General features: G+C 44.4%; 1 protein-coding gene across 1 annotated transcript in view; it reads left to right on the forward strand.

Annotated features, from left to right (window-relative positions):
• Positions 1-2609: 2609 nt before the first annotated feature.
• CD81 (CD81 molecule) overlaps positions 2610-13307 on the forward strand; it is a 57823-nt gene continuing 47125 nt past the window's right edge. Inside the window, exon 1 of the mRNA XM_083425792.1 lies at positions 2610-2880. Within this exon, the coding sequence (XP_083281918.1) occupies positions 2815-2880 (66 nt within the window). The 5' untranslated portion in view covers positions 2610-2814. The remainder of the gene's footprint in view (positions 2881-13307) is intronic.

Genomic DNA, 13307 nt, shown 5'->3' on the forward strand with positions numbered 1-13307 from the left:
AAGACTACTCCTTGGTGCTGTAAACCAGCAGAGATGTTAAGAGCTTTCATTCATCAGATTATAGGCTAGTAGAGAAATTCTGTTTGTTGCTAATCTGGAATACCTGTATGAATCCGATAGACGTAACCTCAGCTTTTAAAATAGGCCCACTCCCTTTCTCTACCTTCTGTTGTCCAACAGGAACGGCAGTCACAGGTAGCTCACAAATTATTTTAACTTTAGCCAAATCCAAGTATTTCAACAACTACTCAGAGACTCCCTCCCTTGTTTATTTTTCAGCGCAGGAAATTGTCTTTCCCTGGCATGCACTTCACCCATCCACGTTCTTTCCCAGCTGCTTGAAAAGGTTCGCATGTTGGTTGTGACAGTAATTATACCTTCAGAAGGAAGACTTGCAGTTGACTTGCCCTCCATGTTCTCCATCATTTTCTTACAAAAACTTGCCTGGTGCACCATAGATGGATATAAATATTGAAATCTGGCAAGGAAGAGAGGGAGATTGCACACATGGGAAGAATTTGTAGGGTGTTTTTATTTTTTAAAAAAATAATAGCAGATTTAGGCAGCAGCACGTTTCCAACATATCAGAGGATGCCAGCCATCCAAAGTTAAGAACTTTAAAGGCCCATGGATTTCAACAGAAATGGTGAATAAGGCGTGGTACTGCTTTCCAACTTCCAACCTCCTTAGTCTCAGCATTGCATTTATAGAACTCAGCAGGGAAGAGAATGGGAGCAAAACTAAATTACTCTGCTGTGCCCATCACCTACTCTGGCTCCACCTGTTGGGCTCCCTGTCTGCAGCCCTACCATTCCCAATGTGCACCTGCCACCACTGCTGTTAATCTTAGCAAAAGCCAGGGATCTTCCCAGGGATACAATGATTTCTCCACATCCAGGCCTATTCTGGAATGATGCCCAAACATTTGATACTCTTATCGTTGAAAGGTCAGGAGTTATGATTATGGTGTAGTGGTTAGCATGCCAGATTAGGATCTGGGAGACCAGGGTTTAAATCTCCACACAGCCATGACGCCTACTGGGTGTCCTCAAGACCAAGTACTCTCTCTCTCAGCCTAATCTACATAAAAGGGTTGTTGTGAAGATAAAATGGAAAATGGGAGAATCACATATGCCACTTTGAACTCCTTGGTGGAATGGTATGGTATAAATGTATTAATTAGAAATGAGCTGAAACTACCCATTTTCCAGGGTTCCCAAAATCTGAGGATATAAGAGTCTCCCAACAGCAGAAAGTCACCTATAAGAGTGATGAAAAGGGATATGAAGAGGTGCATCACTAGCACACCTGTTTTAATCCTGCCTGAAGAGGGCTCTTGTGACATCATTTTTTGTTGCAGGATTCCTGATTGGGTAGGATAATTAACCCAGGAAGAAGAAAGGAGAAGAACTCGGGAACCCATAGCAGCATACTAGATCAGATTACAGCTGAATATTCCCACCCCTCCAAAGTTGCCAGTTTTAACCTGAAAATCTGGTAAACGAGAGAATATCTGGCACAGTTCCAAATAAAGCACACTTGTTGCAGAAAACCCAGGAAAATGTACCTTCTGGTTTTCTGACGGGCAAAAGAGCATGGCTGTGTTGGCTGAGGCTTGTAGTCCAAAACATCTGGAGGGCATCAGGTTCATGAAGTCTCGACTCCAGGCATTTGCTCAAGAAACTTACCCTAGCACTTTGATCTTTTAACACACCTAGGAGCCATTTGGCATTGATAAGTCAAAGAATGTATGTTGGACCACCATCACTGACTCAAGGCAAGCTATCTCATCTTAAGAGACCCATACATACTTCGAACAAAGTCTGAATTTCTAAGAAGACTTCCTCTCTCTGATGAAACCACTGAGTGTTTTCCACCACTCTCATTTTCCTAGAAAAAGGTTTGCAGGGTGTCCTCTGAATATTTTTGCAGTTGCTATCCACCCCCACCCCAATAATGCCCCAGGTTTGCAGAAGTGTGGCTGGTGCAAAATGATGGCCAGGTTATCAACACAGTTGCTGCTGCTGCTGGCATGTGAAGTGGTCGCAAAAACAAACTGGAAAAGGAATAAAAATAATCAGTGCTACTGTCTCTGGTGAGACCACACCCAAGCAGCTGTTGGAGAACCGCACTGAAATGGTTTCCCCTTTTACTCTGCTCAGAAATTGGGCAGATAATTTGAAGAGACAATCTGCCTCCACCACTAACAAGTGCTAGAAGTGTGCTGTAGGGACCGTCGATTGCTTAGTGCGGGGATGCAGAACCTCAGGCCCCCGGGAACCCAATGCCTCCACATCTGGCCCCCAGGCCTCTCCCCTAAGCCACCCCCCTCTCCAGGCACCAGATTTTTTTTTTTTAAATGTTAAATAATAAATCCTTAATAAATACCAGGCCTGCGACGTGGGCTCAGTAGATTGCTGCTTATGTGCCCGGTTTTGCCAATCGCTCTTCCTACCAGAGCTTACAAAACCAGCCTGTTTTGGGTTTTGGCCTGATTCCGCCGGGGGGGGGATGGGGGCGGCTCCGTGACCATTTGGCTGAAGAAAGGCGGAGGAGCCGCCTGCAGGGGGCGCTGCTTTTCTCTCCTCCGCGCGCCCGCGAGGCGGAGGCGAAGGAGGAGGGACCTGGCTGCGCGCCCGGGTCAGAGGGAGAGAAGGAGGGAGGGGAGAGGTAACGGGAACAGAGGGAGAAGCATCCTGGCGAGCTGGTGCCCCTGAAAACAACAGCGGAGCCCACCATCTGCAGCAGCAGCTCCTCCTGCTCCTAAGCCGAGAGACCAGGCCACATCCTTGCCGCCTGCAGAAAGCCGCCGCGATGGGAGTGGAAGGCTGCACCAAGTGCATCAAATACCTCCTCTTCGTCTTCAATTTCGTCTTCTGGGTGAGTCGCTTCGGCCGCTTTGCGCGTGGCCGCCGGCGGTGGCGAGGGCTGAGCCGGGCGCTTGTGTACTGCTTTGGGCTTATCTCCATTCCCGCGGCGCCGCCGCCTCCTCCCCGCTCCCGATTCCCACCAAAAACAAGCCAGCAGCCTCGCCATGGAGCCCGCGCGGATCTTCTTTTTCCCCTGGCGCGCGCGGGAGGCGAGGAGGAAAGGAGCAGCGCTCGCTCTCCCGGCTGCCCACCTGACTGCGTCGGGGTCCCCCCCCCCTCCTTCGTAAGACTGGGACCGAGGGGATGTAAACAGCCACGATGTTTGGGTTTGGAGAGGAGGAGGAGGCTCTCTTTGGGGCAAAATCAAATCAAATAACAAAGCAAATGAAAGCAAATAACACAGGATCGCGCGCCAGAACCGCGTTAAAGCATTTAGGCTTCCCCTTTACAAGCAGTTCTGGTGGGGTGGAAAAGAGGGGCTGGGCATAACGGGCACCTCCTGGCAGAGCCTCCTATGCCCCCAAACCGGCCAAATATACAGATACCAAACCTCACCAGGGTTTTGACTTGGTGTGCGGTTTTGTAACGGCAGCTTTCACTTCTTCTAAAGTTCTGCTCGATCAATCAACTTTAAAGTTAACGGGGGGGGGGCAGGAAAAGAGAGGTGCCGACGGTTCTTTTTTGGTTGTTGTGCAAGTCGAGTGTGGCACACCGACGCCCGAGTCCAGACAGCAATGGTTGGCTAGTCTGAGGCGCTGAAAGTCAGTATTTGAATAAATGTGGGCATTAGAAGTGCATGCAAATTTCACCCTAGCAAATGTTTCTGGGCGATGGGGGAGCATTAGTTTCCTGTCTGGTAAACAGCTTTGGGAAACAACGACAAGAACTTGCATCCGGTGTGATTTGGGGGGAGGGGGGCTATAAAGTTTTGGGGGGTTTTGTGTGCCCAAAAATGGCTTTCAACAAACCCAATAATCTTATATTTTCTCATGCACTTAGCGGATTCTGAAAGTGATACTTCTCAACTTGAGGCAGTTCTTTTAAAGGGGATCGGGGGTGGGGGAAGTGTCATGGGTGTGGGAGAAGGCACTAAAAATATTTGTGGGAAATAAGGATGTTTTAAAATGGATGACTTGCAGTGCCTTTCAGACTGCCTCTCATGATCTCATCTTTCCGTCTTGGCTGCAGAATTTTGCACCGACCACACCCCAAATCTCAGAAGAATTTAGGCTTCTCATGGGTTCCTGTGGCTTTGAGCTAAGAAGGGTTTCAAATATGCTTATACCATATTTGATAGACATTGGAAGTTGAGTTGTACAAATCTGAAGGTTGCTGTTTACTTTACAAAAAGTAAAGTATTAACCCCGAAGGAAAAGGATATCCTTGGGGACAGGGTTACTAATTTGGGGACTCCTTACAACTCCCAACGTTTTTTGCCAGTGGGAGCCACTAATGGAGTTTATTCCAGGCATGCATATGAAACATATTTTTGGTTGAACACTTGTATGACTGATATCCCCACCATCATAGTTGCCAGCATCAGTGATTAAAAAGCCCCAGGACCCACACATTTTAAAGAATACTTTTCTATAGGGAAAGTATTAGCCTGGAGAAGCATTGCTAAACCTAACTGTCATCCCCACCACTCTTTATTGTCCTGTAGCATTGCTGCCATGCACCACTGCTCACAACCTAACCATCAAACCGCCAGGTTAACTTCAGCCACCTTTTGGATGATGTCATTGAATTAATCGAATGATAACAGCCTTGAACTGTAGTTGAGCAAACAGGCTCATATCTCTTGTGTCTGCCGTGTGCTCATATAAGGGCACTGTGCTTGCCCTCTCTTTTAATGGAGAGGCTTGGAAGGTACAGAACGAAATCGTCTCCCTGTTGTTTACACAGATATTTAAGGTATAACCCTCTTATCTGTTACCCGAGAGGAAGAAGCACTGAACTTAATGGGACTCTCTTCCGAGTAAACCTGCATAGAATTCTGCTGTTGGCATGCATTTGGTATGGAGGTTCTGTCATTCCCAGTGATTTTCTGGGTCATTTTGTCCTGCAGCTCTTACAGACTTAAAGAGATTAATTATTAAGCGACCCCTTTGTGCTCTTCATGCTAGAATTACCATTATTTCCCAAATGTGCCATGCTCCCTAAACCTATGGCCACTGCTATCCACTGGACTGTGAAGAGAAAAGGGAGTTGGGGAGAGGGAAGAGAAAAGAGAAGTCTGGGTAGATCACAGCTGCCCTGGTCTGAGGCTCATAGTAATTCTGGCTCTACAGGTAGATGCCCCAGGGCACTTAAGCAGAAGACTTGAAACCTCATTGAGAAGAATTCTATGGCATACATTTTACAAAGCATCATATATGTATTGTGCAGGCCAACATCACTGCCTTCTTTCCCAACCACTGTTTATAGACGGATTAGTTAACTCTCTTGGCACACAATGAGAGATTTGTCTAAGAATCTATTGTTTAGTGATTTGTTGGTGATGTATAACTGCGGTGTACTTCATTTTCCAGTAGTGGATTTATTAGGATTTGCAAATGTTTTGATTGCATTGCTTGCCTGTAAACCTATTACTCTGAGCTGAGCCCTTGCACTTTGAATCCTTCTACAAATACATAGAAGTTTAATAATATATGTTATCTTATGATTCCAAACATTTTTGAGAATGCTTTTTTATAGCATAGCTGCACATAGCACTAATTTAATATGTGTCCCTTTGACCGGAAAGAATTCAAAGAATGCTTTTATTTTTCTATCTGGCTAAGAACAGCTCTCTCCTGCAAGGTGCTTCCCTGCTACCATATATAATTCCTACTGACCACCTCTGACAAATAGAATGTACAAACTTGTTCCTAAATTGATATATTTTGCTGTGGTGGGCTTTTTTTTTATAAAAAAAAAATAGTGCTTAAAAAAAAATAGTTTACATAAAAACACAACAGAATCCATTGCAACCACAATTTCAGAAATTGCAGTGAGAGTGTACACAGATGATGGTAGGTACAAAGGGTCATCCATACAGCCCTGCATCTGAAGATGGACACAGAAGGACAAGTTGGCCAGCTTCCTTTTGTGAACCTCCCTTAGCTACCATTATAGAAGCTCAGTTTTGTTATGACTAGGGAAAGCTCATTGTGACAAGGTTTTCAAAGCTCGTCGTCCTGGCTGTGAGAACATGATAAGAACTCAGGGGAGTGAATTAAAATAATAGTCTGCACCTGCATCCAAAGCATGATATGTGCTATAAATTTAGACCATTCCATTGGCAATAACCCTCCCATGGGAATAAGGAAACATAGCATCTCTAGCTGTGTTGTGTGTCCCTCCCCTCCAACTTACTCCTTATCTTCAGGGCCTTTTCTTACCTTTTGTCTTAAACTTCCTGTTGTTGTAGTCTGACATTGTGCTAAGAATGCAGAGCTCTATGGAAGTGTTGAAATTATCAGGAAGGATATATAAGAGCTATTGGGCACCCCATCTGTTCATGTCAGTCTTTTGTCATGTCGAAAACAGTGTTCAAAACTCCCATTGTTCTAGGCGCATTTTGCGACAGGGAATTTAATTAGTGCAAGCAGTTTCTGATCTCTGGGCGCAGTACTCCACCTAAGATTTCAGATTAAAACTTCAGAGTGGAAGGAAAGGAGGACCTTTTTCTGCCTCCTCATTTCCAGCTACTCTCTGAAGACCAGAGAAGAGACCCTCTTAAGAATCTTAGAGGGGTGGGCAGGGAAAGGACTAGACCGTGTGAAAAATGACATAATATTTTAGCTGAAGTTCATTCATTTTCAGCTTTGTATTCTTATTATAAAAAAGTGTGCCTGGACCTTCTGTTGTTGCGCCCATAACCTAGGTTTAAGGTGCCATTTAGCTCCTAGCTTTCATATCTCAGTTTCTAACACTGGTTGAAAATACTCCTTAATAAGGGTTGTGGCTTTGTCATTTTTTCTGTGACCACTTGGTTCCATCCACCACTGCTTGGCACATCTTCTCTTAAGCAATTGCTCAAGAGAAATGCCTTCTGACATAAAAGGAGTGTGGTAATTGGTGGTGGAGGCCTCTTTCCATTCTCTCAACTTCTCTAAGCCCACATCTAGACCACCTTAGGAGCATACAAAGGCTTTGTCATTAATGCATATTCATAATTTGACTTGCAGCTGGATTAGGAACAGTGCCCATTTAAAAGCTTTGTCTTTCAGGTGAGACAAAAACTTTAGTGTAGGGTCTGCAATGACTGTTTGACATGCATGATGAAGACACATGTGTGGATCAGATTCAACATGGGATCCTCACTAGCTATGAGAAAGTAAGAGGCTACACAGAGTTTGTTCATGAAAAAAATGGTTTCTGTTAAGCCATTGCCATCTTCTTCCTCTACTTCTTGGATCTACCTGGAAAAATAAGTGCTAAATTATCACTTCATACAAAGTAACAGAAGTAGGGATTGTATCAAAACAAATGTGATGTTTAAAAAAGTAACCACTGGGAATAGTGATCACAATGCTTATTATTGTTGTTTCAGCCCCAGATAATGGCTTATGGGAAAATGAAGTAACCTGTGCAGATGATAGCCCTCCTGACTTCCAGGTGTTTATGGTTCTTAATTTAAGCAATTGCCACACCACAGAGTAGTTCTTTGTGTTGTAGAGCAGAGGTGGGGGAACCTGTGACCTTCCAGATGTTGTTGGAAACTCATTGGCCCCAGTTGGCGTGGCCAATGGTCAAGAATGATGGGAATTGTACTTGAACAACATCTGGAGGGCCACTGGTTCCCCATCCTGATCACTGAAATGATTGAATTAAAGCACAGCATTCATGGAGGTGGCTGGAATGTAAAAAATACAATCTTAAGCAGCAGTGTACATAGGCTGAAGAATCATGTAGTGCAGCATTTGCTGGTCTGCACAGACTATAGGTGGAAGCCAGGGTAACTCATGTCATATGTTTCGCCAGGCGGTTGGCAGGGCAGAATCGCTGTACGTAGAAAAGAAGCGAGTAAGAGAGAAAGCTGATTTCCCATTCCTCATAGAATTTTCATTGGTTGTACAAACATGGAATAAGTATATTGTGATATTGTATGAGAATGGGGGGAAATCGGAAGACAAACACAACTACGGTGAGTGTTAGGAAATAAATGCAGTGTGAAAAAGCTGTGGAAGAGTAAAAAGCCTGCATTGGGCCTTATATTCAGAGAAGGCTGCAAGAACTCCAGAAAAGTAAAAATTCAGATAAGCTTTGCTGTCTTTTAAAAAAACTCTCTATTAATCAAAGCAGACACTCAGCATGTCCCCTTGCTCTTGTTTCCATTTTGAATACAGACTCTGTGTGCATATGACAGGCTGCTTTAAGATTAGCAAACAGCCATTGCCAAGCTGCCTCTGGTGACTAAGAACCATCTTTGGTGGTTATGCAGGTGGGGAGAAGTAAATATCATTTGTTTCAGGTTGTCCTAGAACTGACTTTACGTATAGCCTGGTTAGCACGACTTGTCTTCACTTCCATAATTGCTCTCATGCCAGTTGGGGTGTATATAGAGGTTTCTACCCACAGGATTCCTCAGATAATGGCTTTTAGTATATCAAGCTATGATACTCGGTCACTTGGGAGCTGTGTGGCTTGTGTGGTATATTAAATGTCCACTAGAAGAATGATTTGAGCCGAATCCTTTGCCCAGAACAGCATGGTTCCTCCCACCAGTGTGGGCATGAGGGTTTGGTGGGTTTGTGGGCTGGTAGGATTATTTTGTAGGCTAATAGATTTTGTACAATTGCTTTTGTTTTGTTTCGTTGCAAGGCTGATCTAAGCAGTGTTGCAAAATGTTTTTTGTCCTAGAAGTCAAACCATTTGAAGAGTCAACCTTACTCAAAAGTGGTGCCCCCCCCCCAAGTTCCATGATACAAAAGCCTGTGGGAGCCAGAAAGATTCCCAAGACTAACACCAGACTGACTTGTTAGTATGCAAGGTTCCTCTCTCCCCTGCCTTCTGTAGCTCCCCACACTCATTTGCTTATCTGAGGTCTGGCATTGTTGGCAGCAACAAGTGTGAAGGAGAACAAAAACTTGGGCAGCTCTTTACAACACTGCTGGCATGTCAAAGCGAAACTTGTTTGGAGGTTTTAGAGAGAGAAAAGAAGTCCTTTAAGCATTCAGCTATATTCACTGACAAGAGACACACACAAAAACCTGCTGGCTTCTTTGGTTTTACTTCTCAGATTTAGCTCCAGTGTAACTAAGTTAACAGCCTCCTTTCCTTCTTGTGCATTTTAGAATATAACAGTGCTTGTAAACTGGAAGAGCTTTCTCCGTCCGTGTAGTGGCATTTCTCTGGGCAGTATCCAATGAAACAGTTCCACTAGCGCGAGTACTTTTGGCAGTGCAATGTACTTCCCCTCCCTCTCCTCATCTCCCCCCCCCCCGCCCGAAATATGCACCACAAAGTTGGGGGGAAACCCATGACCATCTAAGAGGGCATGTGGAAGGAGGAGAAGTTCCCCTGTACAGTCAAAAGTGCTAGTTCTAGCATAACTGTCCAGTTGGATACTGCCCCCTGTGCTAAACCCTTCCAGTAGATTTTGCTGCTTTAAACTTGGCCACATGGATGAGAGATTATTATCAGTGCTTGTGACCACAGCATATACTCAAAGGGGGAAATGAGTGGTGCAAGCTAATGGCCCTGGAGATGGAAGTTTGTGTATTAATGTACAACCAAGAGTTAAAACCGTGCTACCAAAAGAACATATAAGCCTGGGTCAAAGGTCATTCTCCAAACCATTCTCAGGAAGTTTAGGTACATTCTGTAGACCAATATGCTTGTCCCACCTTCAGCTCTGAGTTGGCTCTGTCTAATCTTTTTTTGTAAGTCTGAACTGAGTAAACTGTCCAGTTCTAACTTCCAAGCAATGGACTGAGGTGAGTTTGCAAACCATTAGTTGGAAGTTGGTGTTAACAAGTCTGTCAGATTTCAGATTTCACAAGAGACCTGGAAGTACAGGAATGGAGGGAGGTGTGTGGGCCTGTTACACATTTCCCAATCCACAAAGCCATGATTTGGAGCCTCATCTGACTTGGCAGGGGTCAGCAAACATTTTCAGCAGGGGGCTGGTCCACTGTCCCTCAGACTTTGTGGGGGGCCGGACTATATTTTTTTTTGGGGGGGGGGGGGATGAACGAATTCCTATGCACCACAAATAACCCAGAGATGCAGCACACATTCCACTCATGTGAAAACACCAGGCAAGCCCCACAAATAACCCGGAGATGCATTTTAAATAAAAGGACACATTCTGCTCATGTAAAAACATGCTGATTCCTGGACCATCTGTGGACCGGATTTAGAAGGCAATTGGGCCGGATCCGGCCCCCAGACCTTAGTTTGCCTACCCATGGACTTGAGCCTCAGTCTTTTAGTGTCTGTAGATTTCTTCATTTTTTTGGATTTAAAGAATCACTACATTTGTATCATTGTTGTGAGAAACAAACTGCCTCTTAACTTTCATGAATAATTGGGGAGGGAAGCTTTAGCTGTTTCTCTTGAAACATAATCTATTTCCTTTTCAAAGTAAAGAGTTTAGGGCAGCCTTGTAATCAAAGTACATTCTTTATAGCCCTCCTGAAATTGTCCACTGCTACCTAACAGAAGGAAGAGGGGAGGCAATTTTCACAAGCTTCTCTCAACAGTCTCCTGCACCACTTCCTATGCTGTTCCACGGGGTCTTCCAACCTTCCACAGCAGATTTTTGAGGGACGTGGAGTGTGCATGAGTTCTGGAACCAACCGTGGTTTGTAAACTTGAGAGTCTCGCATTTTCCCATCACTTTCCTTGCCACCAAAAGTGTGATCTTATGGGGAAGCGAGTTCTGCCGTTCAAGACCTACAAATGAACTTTGATAGCACAACCTGAATTTTCCAGGATGTGCATCAGAAAATAGCAACAGTCTCAATGGTCTAATTCTTAGTACTTTGACGTACGAGTGCCAAGTCACTCCATTGAAAAGCACAGCAATTAGATTACTGTAGCTTAAATACTCAGAACTGTTGGAATGAAATACTGAAATGGCATGTAGGCATAGAATCACCTTTTGCCATTCCATCAATGGAACAGAATGTTTTAGTAGCTGTAAGGGTGTGGGTTTCCCCTAAGACTAATTTTTGCTGAGAATCAATATGGTTAAGTACAGTCAGTTTAATCAGGATTCTTATAACTCATATATTTTCTGAGCATGCTTCATACTGCCTCTTTTGTAAAAACTGCCTTTCACCTTCCCTTCCAGGTCCTACATGTTTTAATACAGCAAAGAAGGGATGGGGGACCCTTCTTATGTAAAAACAAAATCCCCTTCAGTCAGGGAGAAACCTTTGACAAATTGCATAAATTAAACAAGAAGGAAATGTTTTAATTGTTGGACAAACCATGAGGCAAATGCTGCAGAATAATTATTTGAAGACTATGGGGAACTGGACAGTAGCTGAGCAGGCCTAAGGGTTAGGAGTGGTTTCCTTCTATTACATTACATAGGAACCTGCCTTGCACTGAGTCACATCAATTATTCCCTATGGGTCAGTATTGCCTACAATGATTGGCAGTGGTTGTCCAGGGTTTCAGGTAGGAATCTTTTCCAGTCCTACCTGGAAATGCCATGAATTGAATCTGTGACCTTCTGCATGCAAGATGTGTGCTCTGCTGCTGCTAAAACTACAGCCCGTTGCAGGGGTTCATTTGGGCAAACTTCAAAACTAAATGGCTGGGGAATAAAGGAACAGTGAGAAATAATTTGCAGGAAAGCCTCTCGTCCTCCCAAAGGGGAGGAGTTGTGAGTGGGAGCCGTTTCCCGCTTTTAGCAGGGGGTGTTCCGGCCCCTGCTCTGCTGTCCCTCCTGCCGCACCGTGCCCCCTGGCAGCCATCCAATCAGGGGGATGCTTGGGGGCAGGGTTTAGCCGCTCAAAATGTGGCCACGGCAGTGCTTCCACCTCATTGCGCTGCTGGGTTTCATCGGATTTGTCCAACACCCTTGCTGGTGGCTAGGGCCATGGTACGACCCCCGGTGACATCAGGGGGAGCTTTCAGTTGTATTTGCATCAACAGGCTCCTCCTACTGGTGGTTAACCCTTGTTAGACTCACCCCTTCCTAAGGGGGTGGAGTCACGCTCCGTTGTTTTATCCATTGCCTAAGCCAACACCTCTCACATGCTGTAATCAATAAAGTTGTGTCCTTTTTAGCCCATTAACCTAATATTCTGTGCCCGTGTGTCTTTCTTATCCTCAGGCGGGTGGCGGGTCCTCGAATCACAATGGAAAGAAGACTTGCCAGGGGGCTTCTTACTAGTGAATCTCTTGGCCAAAACTCTTCTATTTGAAATACTCTCTAGTAGCATAAAATATGGGTGACCTTAAAAATCATTTTATTGCTTGCACAAAGTTCTCTGGCTCAATCTCTGGCATCTCCAGCTAAAAAGAATCAAGTAGCAGGTGATGGGAAAGATGCTTGTCTGAGACCCAATGCCAGTCATAGTAGGCAATGCTGGACACAAAGCCTAAGCTTAAGGCAGCTTCCTAAAATTGACCAGCTGCCAATTTCAAAAAATCAAGGTCATGCCCCGTTGAGCAATTCCGCTCATTGTGGCCAGCACAGTATCTTTAAATGTACGTTGCAATCTTGTTGAAGAAGAATAAAACACTTTCTGTTTAGGTTCTGAAATGATTAACCAAACCTTTGTTTTTAGAAGAATAAAAACTCATTTTCCCCTCCCCATGTGCAAATGTGCCAGTGTTTAATAATTGAAATATTGTTTCCTGATAAACAGTATGTACTGTTGAGTCTCTGGTGTATAGATTGCTTCCCTCGTGGATAAGGGGGGGGGGACTTGCCCCAGTGTCTTATCTGTTCTTTCCGCTATTAGTTATAAATCTGTCACAGATATCCCAAGGAAGTGTTGAAGACTGCCAGTGCAGTAGTAACTTTGGCTATGATCCCAACCATTCTGATGTGGAAGGTCAAATTATTGGACTGGAATTATTTCCATGCAATGTGTGTTAAGTAGGAATCAGTTTGAGCTGCTTCTTTTTGCATTCATGTTACCTCTTTATGATGATTTCTTCTTACTTTACATTTATGGGATACATTTATGGGATTTTTTCTTTTCTTTTACATAGAGTAGTTGGGGATCTAGACCTATAGAGTCATAGAATCTAGTCCAGCCCCCTGCAATGCAGGAATCTCAGCTAAAGCATCCGTGGCAAATGGCCATCCAATCTCTGCTTAGAAACCTCCATGGAAGGAGAGTCCACCACTTCCCAAGGGAGCACTGAAAAGGCTTCTCAAAGCCAGTAATCATTTCAAGAAGACTAGAATTTAATCCTAAATAGCCCCAAATACCATAACCAGAAGATCCAAATTCAAGATAGGTGAGACAAATGTTAGGCCTG

The sequence above is a fragment of the Podarcis tiliguerta genome (assembly GCF_965153285.1).
Source record: "Podarcis tiliguerta genome assembly, chromosome: 1".
NCBI classification, from domain to species: domain Eukaryota; kingdom Metazoa; phylum Chordata; class Lepidosauria; order Squamata; family Lacertidae; genus Podarcis; species Podarcis tiliguerta.